At 40.3% G+C, this 19,058-nt stretch overlaps 1 protein-coding gene across 1 annotated transcript in view; it reads left to right on the forward strand.

The window, feature by feature from the left end:
* The window catches only part of adgrd2 (adhesion G protein-coupled receptor D2), a 133,576-nt gene that overhangs the window by 22,758 nt on the left and 91,760 nt on the right, over positions 1–19,058 (forward strand). The window contains exons 12-17 of the mRNA XM_059638335.1: positions 904–1,009; positions 2,090–2,145; positions 5,048–5,174; positions 5,502–5,605; positions 6,477–6,579; positions 11,043–11,196. Of these exons, the coding sequence (XP_059494318.1) occupies positions 904–1,009; positions 2,090–2,145; positions 5,048–5,174; positions 5,502–5,605; positions 6,477–6,579; positions 11,043–11,196 (650 nt within the window). The remainder of the gene's footprint in view (positions 1–903; positions 1,010–2,089; positions 2,146–5,047; positions 5,175–5,501; positions 5,606–6,476; positions 6,580–11,042; positions 11,197–19,058) is intronic.

Consider the following 19,058-nt stretch of genomic DNA (forward strand, 5'->3'; position numbering starts at 1 on the left):
CCCTCTCACCTCCTTGACCTGACACAACCTGCCCATCTTCTCTCCCATCTGTCCGCCCCACCCTTCCCACTGACCAATCCCCACTACCTGCATCCATCTATCGCCATCCAACCTACCTTCCCCCAGCCCCACCCCTTTCTCCCTTCCCCCTCCCCACTTCTGATGAAGGGTCCCAACCCGAAACATTAACTTTCCTGTTCCTCTGGTGCTGTCTGACCTGCTGTGTTCCTCCAGCTCCACACTGTGTTAACTAGGAATGCAAGGAATTCAGGATGCAGTGGCCAGTTAAACATTGAAGTCTTAAAGAGTGTGATATTCAATGCCTTAAAGTACCCTAAGAGAGTGTATAATCTGTGAAGGGGCAGTGAGCCATCAAGAAACTGTGGAAGACGTACAATCTGCAGACTTAGCTATTGCTGCATGGTAAGCACAGAGTTTTCTTAAGCCAGTTTGTACATCATTCACAGTTATGCCATATTTAGGTAAGTGGGCTGTGCCTGCAGACAAGAGAGCAGACATTGTACGACAGGCAAATGGTAACACCGTGTTGCTGGTTTTGTTAATTGAACCTGAGGGTGAACACACCTTGGGCAAGGGGAGAGGTTTGAGAAGGTAGGACATTCACAGTGACCTCAACCCATGTGGGAATTAGCCAGAGTGCAAAGTGTTAATTAGACAGGGTGCAAAATGCATGCAAAATCTGAGGCAAGTTATTTTTCTTGTACCATTTCACCTATTTGCAGTTAAACCTGGAACTGATTTTTAGAAATCAATTTCTTAATGCTTTGCTGCGTACAGAATATTGAAAAACATGGTAAAGTTTTTGATGAAAATTTGAGATACTTTAACCTTCAAAACACAAATGCTGAGAGTCCCTTTTTATGTTTTTCATGCTGCCCACAGACGTGTAGGGATGCAGATTGCATCAGCAGTTATTTCATCAACAGTGTTTCAAGGGGCTCAGCCAGTCAGCACGGCTACAAAGTATAGGTTGCAACACAGAGTTAAGGTAGGAGCTTGTGTTTTATTTCTGTCTTGAAGACAATTAAGTATGTAGAGTAATAAGTATTTTGGGCTGGTAACTTGCATCTGCATTGTCAGTTTAGCTTTTTCTGTTGCCTCTGACTTTGGAAATTTGGGATTGAAACTACAGCCTGGGTTTCAGTTCATACACTAGAAAATCTCATACAGAATTGAGGGAATGCTGCAAGATGTTAAAACAAGTCTTTCCCTTACTTTTCTGACTGGCCAGTTCCGATTGCTCATATAAACATTGAAGAAAAACTTAATATTAGACCTTACATTGGAGGGTTAGGTCAAAGGTTCACCTGTTCAGTTTCTGCGATGAGAGGGTTTCCCTGTGGTCAGAGGCAAAGTCAACTGAAGTTGAGACCATAAGACAATAAGACATAGGAGCAGAAATTAGGCAATTCGGCCCATTGAGTCTACTCTGCCATCCAATCGTGGCTGTTAAGTTCCTCAACCCCATTCTCCCGCTTTCTCCCTGTAACCTTTGATACCATCGATTAATCAGGGACATATCTATCTCAGTCTTAAATATACTCAATGATCTGGCCTCCGTAGCCTTCTGTGGCAGTGAATTCCATAGACTCACCACTCTGTGGCTGAAGAAGTTGCTCCTTTATCTCCCTTCTAAAAGATCTTCCTTCTACTCTAAGGCTGTGCCTTTGGGTCCTAGTCTCTCCCACCAATGGAAGCATCTTCCCAACACCCACACTGTCCAGGCCATTCAGTGATCTCATTGAAACTTGAAAGATACTGAAGGGGTTTGTCAGGTTAACATTGTGATGTTGCTGTCTTAGCCTTTGTCTTTTTCAGTGAGATTGCATGGATGAATAGGAGAAGGGAGAGCCTGGAATATGGAGCATTGAAATGTTTAGCAAAAACTTTTGAGGTGTAGTTATAGATTTAGGCTGTATTTAACAAGGCTTGTAGATAGAGAAACAAAACAAAAATTACAACCAGAGTAAGCATATAAAATTGAAAGTAATTGCAACCCTCTCATACCTCAGAGCTACAAATGTTAAATTACCTGATATTTCATGCAATTTTCTTTTTTCCTGTTTAGGCCTTTTCTTCTTTTGCTGTTGATTCAATCTGTGTCTTCTGGAATTTTAGTTTGAGGTGAGTGTTCCGCATCCAAAAACACAGGAAAGTTCACTGTTTTAACAATCTTAATGATATTAAGATTGAAGTAGGGTATGCATTTATCGCCAGTTGTTATTGTAAATGAGACAGAGTATAGGGGTGAGAAGAACCAACCTTTGGACTTTATGACCACATGTAATTTTGAGCCCACTGCACAGAAACCACCGTTATTTTGGTAAAGGTGTAATTGCAAGCAATTTAGGTGTGGACCTAAACCTGGTCTTAGGCTGCTGAAGCACATACATGTGGAACTTAACCGACCTTAACTGTCCTTCACTGAGTTGATGGTCCGCCAAGTACAGATGATGTTTATCTCAGAGTGCATCTCGGGGAACAGCCCGTAGAGCACAAGAATCCTGCATCACGGAGCTGCTTGGGATAAACCTCGATTTTAAAAACCACGGCACCTCTCTCCGGCCCTTCTTTGCAAAGGCACATTCATTACAGTGCAGCAGTTCGAGGCCAACGTGTGCTGGCGCTCAGGACCTGGGGTTCATGAAGTATCTGATGGGCAGTACCCTTCTCACCACCAGCCAAGCTACGACTTGATGGTTGTTGGAAAGTTCTGGAAATGAGGTATTTTGCCAAAAGACTTTGACAGCCTGCCGAGGGAACCACCCAACAGGATCCATCATTCCCTTTTCCTGCAGGGTCTCAAGGAGACTTTATGCTGATCACTTCCTGATGGACATGTGGGTCTAAGGTGTTTTACTTTATAAATTTTTCCACGTAGGGCAGGTAGTATGGGACAGTCCAGCTACTTGCTGCATTCCACAGCATTGAAGCCAAGCCTGTCGTTCGCAAACATCGGGGCCAGCTAGAACCTCAGTATGTAGGAATATCTGATGTTTGCGTATTGATAGTCTAGGCACAGCTTGATGCAGCCACACACAAAGGTGGCCATCATGATGAGGATGGCTTTGAGTATGTTCTTTCCCCCCATCCCTTTGTACAGATGATTGTATATTGTATTCCTGCAGACATGGCCCATGTCTGAGCTCCAAATGAAGTGGAAGATGGCTCAGATGACTGCAGTGGTGCAGGCTTGGGGGATAGGCCAGACCTGGGTCACATACAGCAACACCGAGAGCAGCTCATACCTGATGACCAGGTTTAATCCACAATGGAGAGGGAATGGTAAACCTCTAAAGCTTTGGCACACAACCCAGTTCGTCTGAACCAAATACCCAGCACCCTCAGACAATCTGACCTGACAGTGAAGGAATACCGGATCGATCAGCCACATTCTCACCCCAGTTTACCTTGGTTCCCAAGGTCAATTCAAACTGATTGTAGGTGCTCGTGAGTTTGTACACTGGCAGCAGACCTGGGCACAATGTACAGGGAGGCTTTGATCTGCTGGGCTTCCGCTGCCTGGAACAGTCACACCCCTCTCCAAGCCTGCATCCTTCTCTGCAGGAGGTTTCATTTAACACACAAACGAGGTGGGAGAGAGAGGGCAACCCTGTCTGACTCCTGATCTAACAAGGAAACTTTCCGATTCCCACCCTTTGATTGAGACTGCTCTACACCATCAACTGTAGTGCAATCAGATCCAGTTGTAGTGTAGCAACCACTTCCAACAGCATGTTCGGCATGAGGGGCTGGCGGACACTTTCAGCTCCTCAGTCTTTGTGCTGGACACTTTCTTCCTGCTACCTTTCCCCAGTGCACAGACCTGGCCTAGTGTTGCTGCCAATGAGGCAAACAGCCCAGAATTCATCACAGAGAAATATGAGGAGCCTATTGAGGTAGGACTGTCACCAGTACTTTGTGCAGACAATGTAAATGAGACATCATTGTTTTGGAGCAGCATGGGCACTGCAAATGTGGATTGTGTGTAAAAATAGGCCATTTTTCATAATTCCAGAAGTGTGCCTGTCAGCATCTGGAAAGGCATTTTAATATCATGTGTGAACATCCTTCCTTCGAAGTTTACCATGAGTTCTGATTTTAAAAAAAACTTCCAATTATGTAGCTTTTTGTATGACCATGCAGTATCTCAAAGTGCCTTGCAAACAATGCAGTACTTTTTTTTAGTGTAGTCCCTGTTGTGACGTATGCAATGTGATAGGTAATTTGGACTCAACTAACTTCAGTAAACAGAAATGTGATAATGACTGGATCATTTGTTTGCTCATTCAAACATATAAGTTAGGAGCAAGAGCAAGCTATTTGGCTCCTTGAGCCTGCTCAGCCATTTAATAAGACTGTGGCTGATCTGATTGGAACGGTAAATCCACATTCCGCTTACCCTGAAAACCTTTCAGCTTGCCCCTTCCCTACCCTGCCTACCAAGTATCTATCCATCAATGCCTTAAAGATATACAATAAAACTCTTGTAAATCTGTGATAGTCTTTTCCTGCTAAATTCAATATTTGCATAATGGTCTGTCAAACTGCCTCCATTACCCAGAAACACAAAGGAAGCAGATGCATGGGAGCACCACTATCTGCAAGTTCCGCTCCAAAAGTGTCTCAGCATCAAGACTTGGAACTACATTGCCATTGCTTCCCTGCTGCTGAGTCAAAATGGTATAATCGCCTCCCTCACACTTCTGTCGATCTTCCTACACCCACAGTTCAACAAGGCAGCTCATCAGTACTTTCCAAAGGGCCAGTTAGGAGTGAACAACAAATGCTGTCAGCGATGCCCATATCCCACTGAATGAATAAAATAAAATGTAAACTATGGTCCAACACCTCAATTAGCATTTGCAAACTGTTTCAGAATGGTGAATTAAAAAATAACTCATGATGATTTTTATTCCCTCACTTTATCAAAAGCCTATTGTAAAAAGTTTTATTGCAAATTGTTAAATTTTTTTTAAAAAGTGAATTTGAATCTATATCACTAATGCGTTGAATTATACACCAGGCCAGAGAAAGGTGGAAGCTGGTCTACAGCTGGCTGCAGTGTCGTCGAATCTGGGCTTGAATCAACAGCATGTTTTTGCAATCACTCGACAAATTTTGCTTTGCTTTTCCAACTTTATGAAGTGAAGGTAAAATTATAATATAGTAGTTTCTAATTCAGAGAAGGAGTGTCTATTTTGTAAATGTATGCAATAATAGGAATAAAATCTTAGCATAACTATGGTATTTGACCATTATGATCATTTTTACTAGATTTTTCCAATTGATGAACCACATTTTCGTGTGTGTTGTATGAACCAGTTTGTAACATCGTAACTTCATTGTAAATGTCAGGAAAGTCTGTCCGAAAGGTCTAACCCAACACTGGAGTTATTACGATCCTCAACATGAGGTGACAATAATGATATAACAGTATTTTTGACTAATCAGATATTATACACCTTATTTATTTCTAGAGAAGCTCTTATGAAGAAGCTGTTCTTATGAATTTGACACTGATTGGCTGTACTATATCTCTCTGTGCATTGGTGGTCACGCTGATTCTGTTCTCAGTGGTGGGGTTAGTATTGCCTTGTCTTATTTTCCAGTAATTCTTGCATACACCATCAAGTCTTTGTTTTCCTGCAGTTTACATTTATGCTGTTCTTTTCATCCACAGTTGACTCTGGTGAATGTAGCTACTACAGCAGCACAGGACCAGGCTTAGAGATAATGGGAACTGCAGATGCTGAAGAATCCGAGATAACAAGGTGTGGAGCTGGATGAACACAGCAGGCCAAGCAGCATCATAGGAGCAGGAAAGCTGACATTTCAGGCCTAGACCCTTCATCAGAAATGTCAGCTTTCCTGCTCCTAAGATGCAGCTTGGCCTGTTGTGTTCATCCAGCTCCACAGCCTGTTATCACAGGAGCAGGCTTTTCTGCTTGTGCACTCACCAGTGAACATTGCTTTCAGAATCAGTGCTTAGTGAATCTATTCACACAATCCCAAAAAATTCTTCAGAACTGCTTCATAGACAGAATTTCCGCTTCGCTTAGGGCAAAATAGTGATACCCATTGAGAACGGTTCAGGAAAATTTCCCAGGTAAAGTTTGGTAAAGTTTTTGAGTTTTGTGCATGTGTGTGACAATGAGGACTAACATTGCTGGGAAATGTCAAACCTTTTACTTCTTCCAATTAAGTTGCCAATAAACATTGAATTGTAGCAGTTCTGTGCTATATGGCTAGCACCTCTTGGATGAGAGTCCTACAGAACATTTGTCTGATCAAGCAGTGAGGAGAATTCTGTCATTCTCAGTCTGTTTACCAGAGTGAAAGCTTGATATTTATATAAACAATCACAAACCATGTTTTACACCCTCTACTGCATGTACAGTTGCAATTTGAATTATTGACACATCTGCTGTTACAAGTCAGTATTTCTTTTGCAGTGTTCCAAAATCAGATCGAATGACAGTGCACAAAAATCTCATTTGTGCCCTAGTTGCAGCAGAGGCTCTGCTTGTGGCAAGTGACTCAGCAAGGACAAACCAGGTAAAAAAGCATGCTTGGAAAGTGCAAGTTAATTATGTAAATAACTGATAAAAATGTCCTTATCCAGAAACAGTAAACTCAGGGTTATGCATGAAAAGTGACAATCGGCAAACAGACTGATAAGGAAATTAAAGGATCATGACTTTTTAGACAAATTTTAAATGTAAACATGCGATATTTTTGGAGGAGCAAGATCAATAGAGCTTTGCATTTCTTTTTACAATTTAGAGCATGAAACATTGGAATAGGAGATGGATCCATAAAGTAAACAAAAATAGACCTTAAAAAAACTGGAGGTTTGTAAAACATCAGACCAAGATGGAGTTAACCTAGACATCCTGTACATAAGAAATCAGGTTCAAACTGGAGAAGTGGTCTTGGAAATTTCAGAAAAACTTTAGTTTGCAGAGTAATATATTGAGACCAGAAAGTCAATACAAGCTTTCAGTAAACACTCTGCATTAATAAGGCTGGAACATAGAACATAGAACATTACAGTCAGTACAAGCCCTTTGGCTCTCGATGTTGCGCCGACCTGTGAAACCAATCTGAAGCCCATTTAACCTACACTATTCCACTATCATCCATATGTTTATCCAATGACCATTTAAATGCCCTTAAAGTTGCCTCTTAACCTTCCTAACATCCTGGTAAATCTCCTCTACACCCTTGCCAATGCTTCCACATCCTTCCTATAATGGGGTGATCTGAACTGTACACAATACTCCAAATGTGGCCGCACCAGAGTTTTGTACAGCTGCAGCATAACCTCATGGCTCTGAAACTCAATCCTTCTGCCAATAAAACCTAACACACCGTACACCTTCTAAACAGCCCTGTCAACCTGGGTGGCAACTTTCAGGGATCTATGCACATAGACACCAAGCTCCCTCTGCTCATCCACACTACCAAGAATCTTACCATTAGCCCAGTGCTCTGTATTTGTGTTACGCCTTCCCAAGTGAATCACTTCATACTTTTCTGCCTTAAACTCCATTTGCCACCTCTCAGCCCAACTCTGCAACTTATCTACGTCCGTCTGTAACCTGCAACATCCTTCCGCACTATCCACAACTCCACCGACTTTAGCGTCATTTGCACAATGGTGATTAGAACAATGGTAACAAGATTGAAAAAGTGTTGCTATCTGTTGCAACAACAACTATTTGCATGTATTTGCAAGGCGCCTGACACTGAATTCAAATAGGTAAGTTTTAGGATCTAATTTTCAAGCAGATAATTTTAGAATTCTATGAAGATATAACATAATACAACTTACTTTAGTTTACCAATGTATGTCTGGGATTCTACAGATCAAATTATGGGCTGTGGACAGTCGATGTGCAAGTTGGAATTCAAAGAATTTTAAATTCTTGATTGGAAGGGTTAGGAAAAGAAGCTATTGACAAGGAAAATGTTTTAAGGTAATGTAAGGCATTAATAGTGTAGGTGCAGACAGTTCTATATAAATGGTACTAAGTCTGTGCCATAATTTACGGTTACTGGGAGTTGGGACGTCATGTTGAGGTTGTACAAGACATTGGCGAGGCCTTTTGTGAATACTGTGTCCAGTTCTAGTCACGCTGTTATAGGAGGGATAGTATTAAGCTGGAGAGAGTTCGGAAGAGATTTACCAGGATGTTGCAAGCAAGAGAAGGTTTGTGTTATAAGGAGAGGCTTGATACGCTGGGATTCTTTTCACTGGAATGCAGCAGGTTGACGGGTGACCTTATAGAGGTTTATAAGATCGTGAGGGGTATTGATAGAGTGAATGGCAGGTGTCTTTTCCCTCGGATGGGGAGTTTCAAGACTAGCGGCATATTTTAAGGTGAGAGGAGAAAGACTTTAAAAAGACATGAGGGGCAACCTTTTAATGCAGAGAATGGCTCATGTGTGGAAGGAACTTCGGAGGAAGTAGTGGATGTAGATACAGTTACAACATTTAGAAGACATTTGGGTATAAATAAGAAATGTTTGAGGGGATATGGGCCAAGCGCAGGCACGTGGCACTAGTTTAGTTGGGAATGTGGCTGGCGTGGATTGGTTGAACCAAATGATCTGTATGACTCTTTGACTCAAATTTTTAAAAAGTAAATAGCAAAAGGAGTACATGAGCAGTTATCTTACAATTAGAAATTGAATTCATATGATACATATAAAGTAGTAAATATCCCAGAGCAGACATAGGAAAAAAATCGATGAACTGAATAGATGTTGAGTTATGGTAAAAGAGTTGAGAAATTTTAATTGAAAAAATGTTTTGAATAGTGAAGAACTGAAAAGGTGGCAGAGTATGATGAAGGCACACTGCAAAGAGTAATACTAAGGTTGCTGAGAATCTGCTAAGCAATGATTTGCGATCATTGGTCAAAGTGAACAGACCAAAGGAAGCACATAAGGATAAATGGCTGAAGAAGTTTGCAGGGTCAGTGGATATTGCAGAAGAGTTTGAGTTTGAGGGCCACGACTTTAGATATAATGGACAGGATGTTTCAGCTGATGGCGTTTCCCAGTCAGCTACTGAAAATGGCATTAGGGAGTGCATCCCCAGTAATGTTGGCAACCCCACTGCCGTTTAACTCCCTGTGGGGTGTTAATTGCCAGGAGGCTGGACTTTAGCCCTCACTCAGAAGGAAGTTCCACCATAGAGAGCTACTGGCCAATTTGATTAGCAAGTGGCTAAGCCTCAACAGTACCTCCAGAATCAGTAGCCATTGCTGAGGAGAGTAGGGACCCTGCAGCCAAAAGAGGGTGGGTCAGAGATAACTTTGCACAGCATCACTGATTGAGGAGGAAGCTTCTGAGGAAAACCGTGATGTTGCCTTCCCTCTCTCTGACCTCATACTGATATAATCCGGTGAAATCAGGAATATTCCCATCCTGCGAGTAAACTCCGAAACAATGCGCAGTGTGTTTGAAGACTTTTGAGTGAAACGGAAATTGCAACAAGAAGTATTAGTTGGAGAGTTTGGGTGGGTTACAGGTGTGTTATAGCTCAAAATTAGTATGCAATTCTTCTTTTTAAAAAAATTGCTCATTAGATCATTACTGTATCATAGCATATGAATATGATCTGTGGGTATAAAGGCCTCAGACTCCATCTTAACTGTTACCACTTGAAGCATGACATGCGGATGGAGACATGGTGGTTTGAAACCAAACAACTTCGTAACAGCCCAGAATCTGAATAGCCTGTGCCTGTAATCTGTCTATATACCAAGAGCTATAATAAACATATAAAGAATCTTTTAATGCTATGTTATCCTCATCCAGCATGTGGACTGGAGCAGTTCAAGAAGGCAGCGCACCACCACCTTCTCGAGGACAAGCAAGGATGAGCAGTAAATGCTGGCCCAGCCAGCAAGACCCAAGTCCCACAAGAGAATGAATAAAAACTATTTACTTTGTTCTGGGAGCCAATATAAGTGTTTCCCCACTAGGTGCAAACACTCTCAATGTGGTTACAGATCAGTTTACATGTTTTTGTAAAGGTTGAAAGGTAGAAGGAGACAACTGGAGCATAGGAAGCCGTTAATCATATTGCCAGTCAGAAGGAGCAGGATCGACAATCAGGTGCTATAATGTAGCTGGGCAGTAGGAAGAGGACAGAGGTCAGGAGGAAGAGGACAGAAATTCTGAGGGGATTGGAGATGATGTGGGTAAATTTAGCAAGATTTTGAAGATTGAGAGGCGGGAGATAGTAATAGATAAAAGGAAAACATATCTATGCCTGAACAGTCAAGTTCACCATTAAACTGAAGTGTATTTTACGATCTGCTCATTGCAATAGGCTTATCTGTTTAATTTAAAAGCTTTGAATGTTGTCTGAAAAAGTTAACATTGGGTTGGGTATGGTGGAGTTGGGGAAGTGGTAAAGATTTGAGATTGGTCAGAACCTCAGCCTGCCTGAATAAATGGAGCACTTAGTTTAACACAAATCTTGATCCCCGATACTTTTATATTGGGGTGAGCACTTGCATTAGGAATAGCTTCTCTGTATCTTATCAATCTACTCAAACCTGCTTTCTCCATACTTTCTGTGTTCCTGTTCTTCCTGCTCCCAGTGCCATGCCAAGGGAAATGCTGATGCCAAGGGTGCCCAGGTTCAGCTTCACTTAGTTGCAAATGGATATGCAATACTTTGTCGCATTGTGAGTTTTTTAGTACCGTACAGTAATGCACATTCTTGCAAAATACTTGCTGCGTGTACTGCTGAATAAGGTATAATCTGCTGACTGTTTATATTAAATGAAGGAGGAAATAGAACTCATTTATTATAGGCTAGGTCACAGTGGGTAGCAATTTTTGTCAGCTAGGGGTGGAATTTTGTAGTCAGTGATTCTAACTGTGAAGTACATAACCATACCGGAGAGATCCTTGATTGCCTATCCCTTTTTCTTGTTTCTTTAAAACTTGAGTGCAATTAAATGAATCTAAATTACAGTACATCTCTCTCCCACTAGGTGGCATGTTCCATTGTAACAGCTATGCTACATCTGCTCTTCATGGCTGCTTTTGCCTGGATGCTGGTGGAAGGAATACTTCTCTGGAGTAAGGTCGTCACTGTCAATATCAGCGAAGAGAAGAGAATGAAATACTACTATCTGATTGGTTGGGGTAAATTCACTGTTCAACATGTTATTAATTTGCTCTTGTTTTTCTTGAACACTGCTTTTAACTCCAGGGAGTGGCAGATTATGGGGGGAGGGGTGGTGTGGGGTGCAAGAATTATTAGTATAGCTACAACACAAACGAAGGCCATTCAGCTGATGGTATCTGTACAAGCTGTTGGTGATAGTAACTCTGCTAGTCCCACTTACATGCCTTGTAAAGCAAGTGACATGTCTAGATACTTTTTAAAGATCATGACTTCAGCATACACACAGCAATGTGCAACAGATTATGATATTACAATGATTGTGCTTCTTAGATGTTGAGAATGTTAATGCATTACCACTTATTTCATCTTCTGTTTGGCTGTTTTCTCCTTGCCATCTTTCCCAGTTTTTAAAAATTTTAACTATTTTAATAACTTAAAGTTTCTGCCATTGTCTGTGTGGTCCGTTTCTTTCTGGAGTTGGGATTGGCATGATTCAAACGTGGCTTCCTGTTCATTTAAAAGTGGCTGCATAGTCTTTAAATCGTTCTATTTGTATCAACAGTGTGACAAGGTCAATGTTTGACAGGATTTAAAGTGTCAAACTATTATATTATAAATAATGCTGAAAGCATCATCGTGCCTTAATAAAGTAACTTCACAGCACTTTAAGGATCAACTGTGGTGTACAATTACATTGTTTATTCAATTTTGAGTGCTGTTATTAGGAGTATCAAGACATTAATGCTCTTTCTCAATATGCCTTGTTAGCGCATTATTGCTTTTCTACTTAGGCGAATGACGTATTTGAATGATAGGAACAAAGGAACATGAGTGGGTCATCCAGCCCCCGAGTCTCTTTCACCATCCAATGTGCTCATGGCTGATCTGCGGCCTATATCTCTTTACGTCTTTGCTTAACAAAAAGTGATCTACCTGACTTTTTAAATAAACAACTGGTGCAGCATTCAGTGCCGTTTGTGGAAGAGAATTCCAAACATCTACTACCCTTAGTGTGTAAAGTTCCTGACTTCCCTCCTGAACGGCCATGCCATAATTCTCAGAGTATGCTTCTGAGTTCTAGAATCCCCTACCAGTGGAAACAGTTTACCTTTACCTATCCTGGCCTTTTCTGTTAATATTTCTAACACTTCAATCAGATCTCCTTCATCCTCTAAATTCTAGAGAAAACAGGTCTAATTTGTATAATCTCTCCTTAGAACTCATGAATTCCAGGTGTCATTCTTGGAAGCTTATGTTGTACTCCCTCCAAGTTCAGTAGATCCTTCCTAAGGAGTGATACCCAAATCTGCTAACAGTATTCCAAGTGGGCACTAACCAGGATCTTGTATAACTTCAACATCCTTGGACTCCAGTCCTCTAGATATAAAATTCAGCATTCCATTAGCTTCTTTGATTATCTTCTACACCTGCTTGTGATATTTTAAAGATCTCCATACCTGAACTTTCAAGTTTCTTTGGACATCCACTGTATTTAACCTCCTATCAGGTGGAAAGTACCCTGATCGAACCTTTTTCAGTCCAAAACGAATAACCTCACACTCGGTTACATCTGCCACAGCTTTGCCCATTATTTAGTCTAACAATATCCCTTTGTAATTCTATGCTGTCATCTACACCGTCCGCAATGCCACTTTGTCATCAGCAGGTTTGAATATATGACTTTCCATGTCATTACCTCAGTCATAAGTAGATAATGTGAATAATTGAAACCCTAATACAGAGCTTTGTGGGACACCGTTGGCCACATCGTACCATATTGAGTGCCTACTGCTTTCTGTCGCCTGCCACTCAAATAATTTCTCAGCTATAACAGTAATTTGTCCTCAATCCCATGGGCTTCTAGTTTAGCTAAGAGTCTCTTATGTGGAACCTGATCAAATGTCTTCTTAAAGTTTATATAAACAACATGCATAGACAATCCCACGCCCATTATCTTAGTCACCTCTTCAAAAACTTCATGCCAGCTGTCCCTGAATAACTCAAAATTTTCATAATGTTCAGCTCCCCTGCCCTTGATTGATAGACTCCGACAACCTCCCCATGATCGATGTAAAGCTAACTGGCCTGTAATTCCATGCTTTTCCTCTTTTTGCCCCTTTTAAAAAGCAGACTGATGTGCACTTTTCAATCCTATTCAGTTTACATTTATTTCAACCCCCAAACGAAATCTGCTGATCGCAACTTTAAATGGAATGGTTTGTATAGTTTGATGTCATGAAGAAGATTGCTGCAGATCAACAAGAGTTGCTTTTATTTCTTATTAATGTGCTGCTGAGAGGCAGCATCATCTGAAAACATAATATCAGATTCCATGTGTATAGCAATGGCATCCATCTCTACCTCTTTCAACCCTCTCATTACCTCTGACTTGTCATACTGCTGAATTGACATCCAGCATTGGATGAGCAGAAACATCATCCAGTTGAACATTAGGGGACTATTGTCTTTAGTTTCTGCCCAAATTCTGTTCTCTGATCATTGGTTCCATTAATCTACTTGGTGATTTGACAAGTGTTGAACCAAACCATTTTTGATAATGGCAGTGTGTTTGACCCTGAGCTGAGCTTCTGGCCTTATAATCTTTCTAAGACTAACACAATCTACTTCTATCTCTATCTTTTACCACTTCCACCTCAGTTCATCTACTGCTGATTTAAAAAAAACATTCTAGTGATGTGTGCATGTCATGTGAAGCCCAGCAGATTGGTGTCCATCCCCAATTGTCCTTGAATTGACTGGCTTGCCATAAGAGTCAACCACATTGATGAAGGTCTGGTGTTACGTGTAGGCCAGACCAGCTAGGGATGGCAGATTCCCTACCTGAAAGAAATTACTGAGTCAGATGGCTATTTCTGACAATTGAAATGTAGTCTCCACTCATGTTGAATGAAGGGCCAATGACCTGCTCCTTTTCCTAGTTTCCAGTAGCCTAGCTTTTAATTCAAGATTTTTATTGAAATTCCATCACCTGTTCAAGAAGAGATTCAAACCCAGAACATCGGCCTGGGACTGTGGATTATAGGCCCTTCAGTGTTGGACTCTGGATTATGGGTCCTTTCGTCTGGAATCCTGGATTTCAGGCCCTTCAGTGCAGGACACTGGATTACTAGAGCATGTGCCACTGTCTCCCAGCTTTCATCTATGTAGTTGACTAATCCAATGCTTTCCAGCCTTCCAGCTTGCACTCATTGTAAACCTGAGTTGGTCCATAACTCTGCTGTCTGTTTCCTAAAATGAGTTGGGCTCCATTAGAAACAGGGCTCGTTGGACTGCATTGGCTTCTACAGCAACAGGGTGTCAGTTTTCAAATTCACATCCTTGTTTTCAAATCCCTTTATATTTGGTCCAACTTTATCTCATACCCCATAATCCTCCAGGAAATCATCACGCTTTTCAATTATAGTATCTTGCTTATCATATGTTTGATTGTTCCTATTGTGCTTTCAGATAACAAGTTCCTAAGCCTTGGAATTGGCTCCCAAAGCTTCTCTCTTTCTTTTTCCTTTAAGGCCATTTCTAAAATCCACCCGTGTAACCCTAAACCTTAGGTCACTTGTCCTAATAGCTCCTTATCTGGTTGAGTGTCAAATTTTATTGAAAAATGCAGTTTGATGAGCTGTAGAATGTTTTACTACTTTAAAGGTGCTATATAAGTGCAAGTTGTGGTGATGGTGGTGGTAGTAGTATTGCTCTGGAAGTTGTATTTTCTCCTGTTATCTTTTGTGAGCAGTTCAAAACAATCAAGAAAATTTTTGGCAGTGATTATACTTGTAAGAGGAGAGGAATTAAAGCAGCAAATATTAATTTATTTCTATGTAATTGATCGGATTTTAATGGCAATTCTTCAGTTTTGGAGTTTTGTATGAATTAGTGTTAAAATCTGTGGCAGCTCAGTCAAACACAACTAAAGATTTTTAGAGATTCATTTCATGCGTCTTTTTTGGGAAAGTGGAGAATCGGTTCCAGCAGCAGAAATTACAAATACAATACTTTCCCCAATACAACAATCACAGAAATGCCCCAATTGGATAGTGTAACTATGTTAAGTATTTAATTTGTGAGTTTTGTGGTGAATTACAAGCTCCTTTTGTGGTGTTGACAATCAATGAAGACTGCTCCCTCACCACCTTGAACAGGGTCACCATGAAAATCAGACATTTTCTGAGCGCTGGATCCGACAGGGAAAATGAACACGTTCAGAGCGGCAGGATCATAGAATTCCAAAACCTCCTGCTGATGCCTACCTTCACGTTAAAAAGTTTACGTCTAAACACTTCTTGTTCAGTGTGTTGCACAATATTGCAATGCTGCCTGCAGATAGTCTGTTGCAGGTTTCCAATCTGTACATAAATGCAGAAATTATTCGGTTTGCTGTTAACTCTGCTTCATGACTGTTGTGTGTTTTACTGTTTCAAATAAACTAACTGTCAGAGTTGATCTACCCCGATTAGCGATTGTTTATTAGACCATAATCATTAACTTGACATGGTGGCAGCAGTGGTGAACAGCGTGCTGATGAGGCTTAGTGCTTGAACGATCAGTGAGCAATCTAGTCCACAGGTTAAACACATGTCAGCACTCTTAAATCATGCTAAAGTGCATGAGACAGATCTGATAGTTGACACAATTACTTGAACATGTAAAGGTAACATGACCTGTGGGAGATGTGGCCTCTGATTGCACCAAGGAAATGCTGAGCTCTCAATCAATTTTACAAGATTTGTAACAGAAGAGGCCACTGGCAGAGGCAGTGCAGGTCAGCGAAGGTTGATGCAGCCACAAAGAGTTGTGCCACAACCCAAATGGACTACACTTAAGTACCTTCAAACTATAATAAAGGCCATCTGGCATACACATGAAATGATTGGCAAACCAGATTGCAGGAGACTTTTTTAATTTTTGGGCTATAGACAATAAATCTATAATGGACACTGATTGTAATAAAGGGAAAATGTACGAGGAGGCATTTGCAACTCAGAAAAATAAATAAAGCTGATTAATGCATTTGGGAAAATGTAACCTGTTTGGGGACATTGAATCCACATGAATTGGCACCAGCTGTTGTGGGATCAGGAGGGTTCAGAATAGTACCAACCCTCTAATTGGCCAGGCTGCAGATTGACACAGACTCTTATGCACAAAATAAATGAGAAAAGCAAGGAAGCTTGTAGAAGTTATTTGCATCAATATCCCTCTCCCCTTTTCCTGTAAAGTTGCTGTCTGTCAAAAGAGCAGAAATACTTATTCCAAATACGCTGAAAGAAATAATTCCAGAGCCCAAAGGAAAAGGAAATATCAATTAACCACTGAACTAAAGATTGATCATCAATGTGCAGATAACATCATGGCATCACTGAAGTTTCAAATGGATTGTGAAACCAACCTATCCAGTTTTGTAACTTAGACCGGTGATACCGAACTGTGATTTCCAGGTTTTTATTCCTAATATTTGTGTTTTGTGGTTTCGCGCGTCTGTGTGTGTGTGTGTGTGTGTGTGAGAATTTTAAAAGGGACAGAGTTTAAGTGCTATAAACTCAGAATTGATTTCTTACTATGAAGTCTGTTACATTAGTAGAATTAATTTTGCTGTTATTGAAGGAAGTTGGTGTGCTAGTCCATGGTACCAGTCAGACAGGAAAATTGGGATTTTTGGTAGTTTTATTAAATTGTCACATTTGTGATAACTTGGGAAACAGGTAGGCTCAATTTACCTTGCATTATCCCCAGTGAGGTATGAGATGAAGTCCATGAGAGAAAGCATGGTGAACACATGTTTCACATTGTCAGTTGAGCTGAAAGTTTTGTGATTTTTCTGTGTGTCTATGATTTTTTTAGATTTTGGATTTCAAAATAGTGACATTTCAAGATTAACTATGTCAGTCTTTCTAGAGCCATGATTATAACCCAGTTTGTGCGTATCTGAGTGTTAATGGAATCTTGTTTATACTCTGAGTGCTTATGACTGGGGAGAAAATATTAAGCCAGTAGTTAGCAGAAGCTAGGATGAATAAGTTTTTTTTAAGATGTTCACAAGCTTTTAGGCAGTTCGACAACATCTGACTGGCTTCAACAGCAAATATAGTCTGTCCCAAAAAATGAGATTGTTCAAGGCAATTAAAGAAATACGTTACTCAGTGAAAGCGTGTAGTTTGTGAAATTTCTAGAGCAGGAGTGTTTGGTTTGACATTTATATCAGTTATTTGAAGCTGAGAAAATCAAAGATCTCAGTTGTGTGAGTCATCAAGGAAAAAGCTTCACAACTTACAGGCCTGGAACTGAGTAGAAGTAGTTAAGTCAAACTTACAGATATGATGGGGAAGGAACTTCTCTTCTTTTTGATTAACAGTAAAGATACAGTGTTGGAGAGTATATGGAATTTTGTTTTGCTGTGTGTTCTAAAATCTTTCACACTGTTATATTTAGTCGGCTTGGTTTGGTTTATGCCAATGTTATTTCTTTTGAGTAATAAACTTCCATTTTGTTACTGTAACCAAACCTTCAAATGTGCATACTCCTGTTCAGTGAAAGAACTCGCCATTAAATTTGCAGAGAAACAGAATATAATCTTTCAGGTCTGATTTCATTCTGGGATTTGACTTGTTCAAAGTAACAGCTGGGATCATAACACAGTTTCATGGAAGACATTGATGTCATCCCCTTTCTGAAATGTTTGCAAAAATTCTACTTATCTGACCTCAGAAAATTGATGACTATGTGTTTTCCGCTCAGAATGAGACACCAGAAAGTGCCAATATGCTATCCCTGAAATTTCTAAAACAAAATGTACCCACAAACATGGGAAGTCATGATGAAATGTACACAATTATCAAGTTCTGCAGGAGCAGTGACAGAAACATTGGTTTGAGCTAAAAGCAACGCTGGAGAAAAAGACAGACCTGCAAAAATACATTGAGATGCACATACCAAGGATCTGCAAATCACACGTGGGACTGTCCTTTCAGAAATAGATGCTAGCAATTGTGCGCTGGTGACAAAACTCAAACGGGACATTGAAACAGCAAGTGGAAAAGGTCCAGGCTTCCAAGAAAATAACGTTGAAGAGCCTGAACCTGTATTAGTGAGTAGAGTAACAGAGAGTGATTGCCATGAATGATTAATAATTCCAATATGATTCTATCATAAAACTTCCCGGATGGTCGATAGCAAAATACATGTATCTCCAAATCTAAATACCGCAGGACTGTAAATCTCTAAAAATCCAGAATTCTTCTAAACACTCAGCAGCTCAGGCAGTATCTGTACAGAACGAAATATAATTCATGTTTTGAGTTAATGGATCTGGGCATTTTTTTTGTCCAGAAATTCATGTGTCTTTATGTGTTTCATTTTGGGGATGGCGAGACTGTTAGGGAAATGAAGAAATGAATGAGGGAAGAAAGAGTCTTTTTATCACGTGGGAAAGAGTTTTGCATTTTATTTAGGAAATGTCACTTTGTGTCTGGGGACTTATGTGCTGGGCTTGTATATTTGTACACGATCTCAAATCATTGCATAATTATTTGTGATCTTGTCACTGGTTTTAATGGACTCATGATCCACAGCTCTGCTAGATTTACCCTGTATTTGAGATTAGCTCGTACTGCCTAATATCTAGTCGTATATTTCTGTTTTGTGCCTGTACTTTATATTGCATTATTAGTGTTGTTTTTACTGTTTGAAGTGGTATTGAAACCTTTGCCGTGTTGTCTGCATCAACTTCTATTTTCCTATTATTATTGAAACCTTATGCTTAGGACTGCTAATGAGCAATATGTTTAGACAAAGTAAATAAATGAAGTTCAGTTTTTTTTAAACACGGCAAAAAGCTGTGGAGATGCATTTTAATGTGAAGCTAGAA

The sequence above is a fragment of the Stegostoma tigrinum genome, chromosome 29, assembly GCF_030684315.1.
Source record: "Stegostoma tigrinum isolate sSteTig4 chromosome 29, sSteTig4.hap1, whole genome shotgun sequence".
NCBI classification, from domain to species: Eukaryota; Metazoa; Chordata; class Chondrichthyes; order Orectolobiformes; family Stegostomatidae; genus Stegostoma; species Stegostoma tigrinum.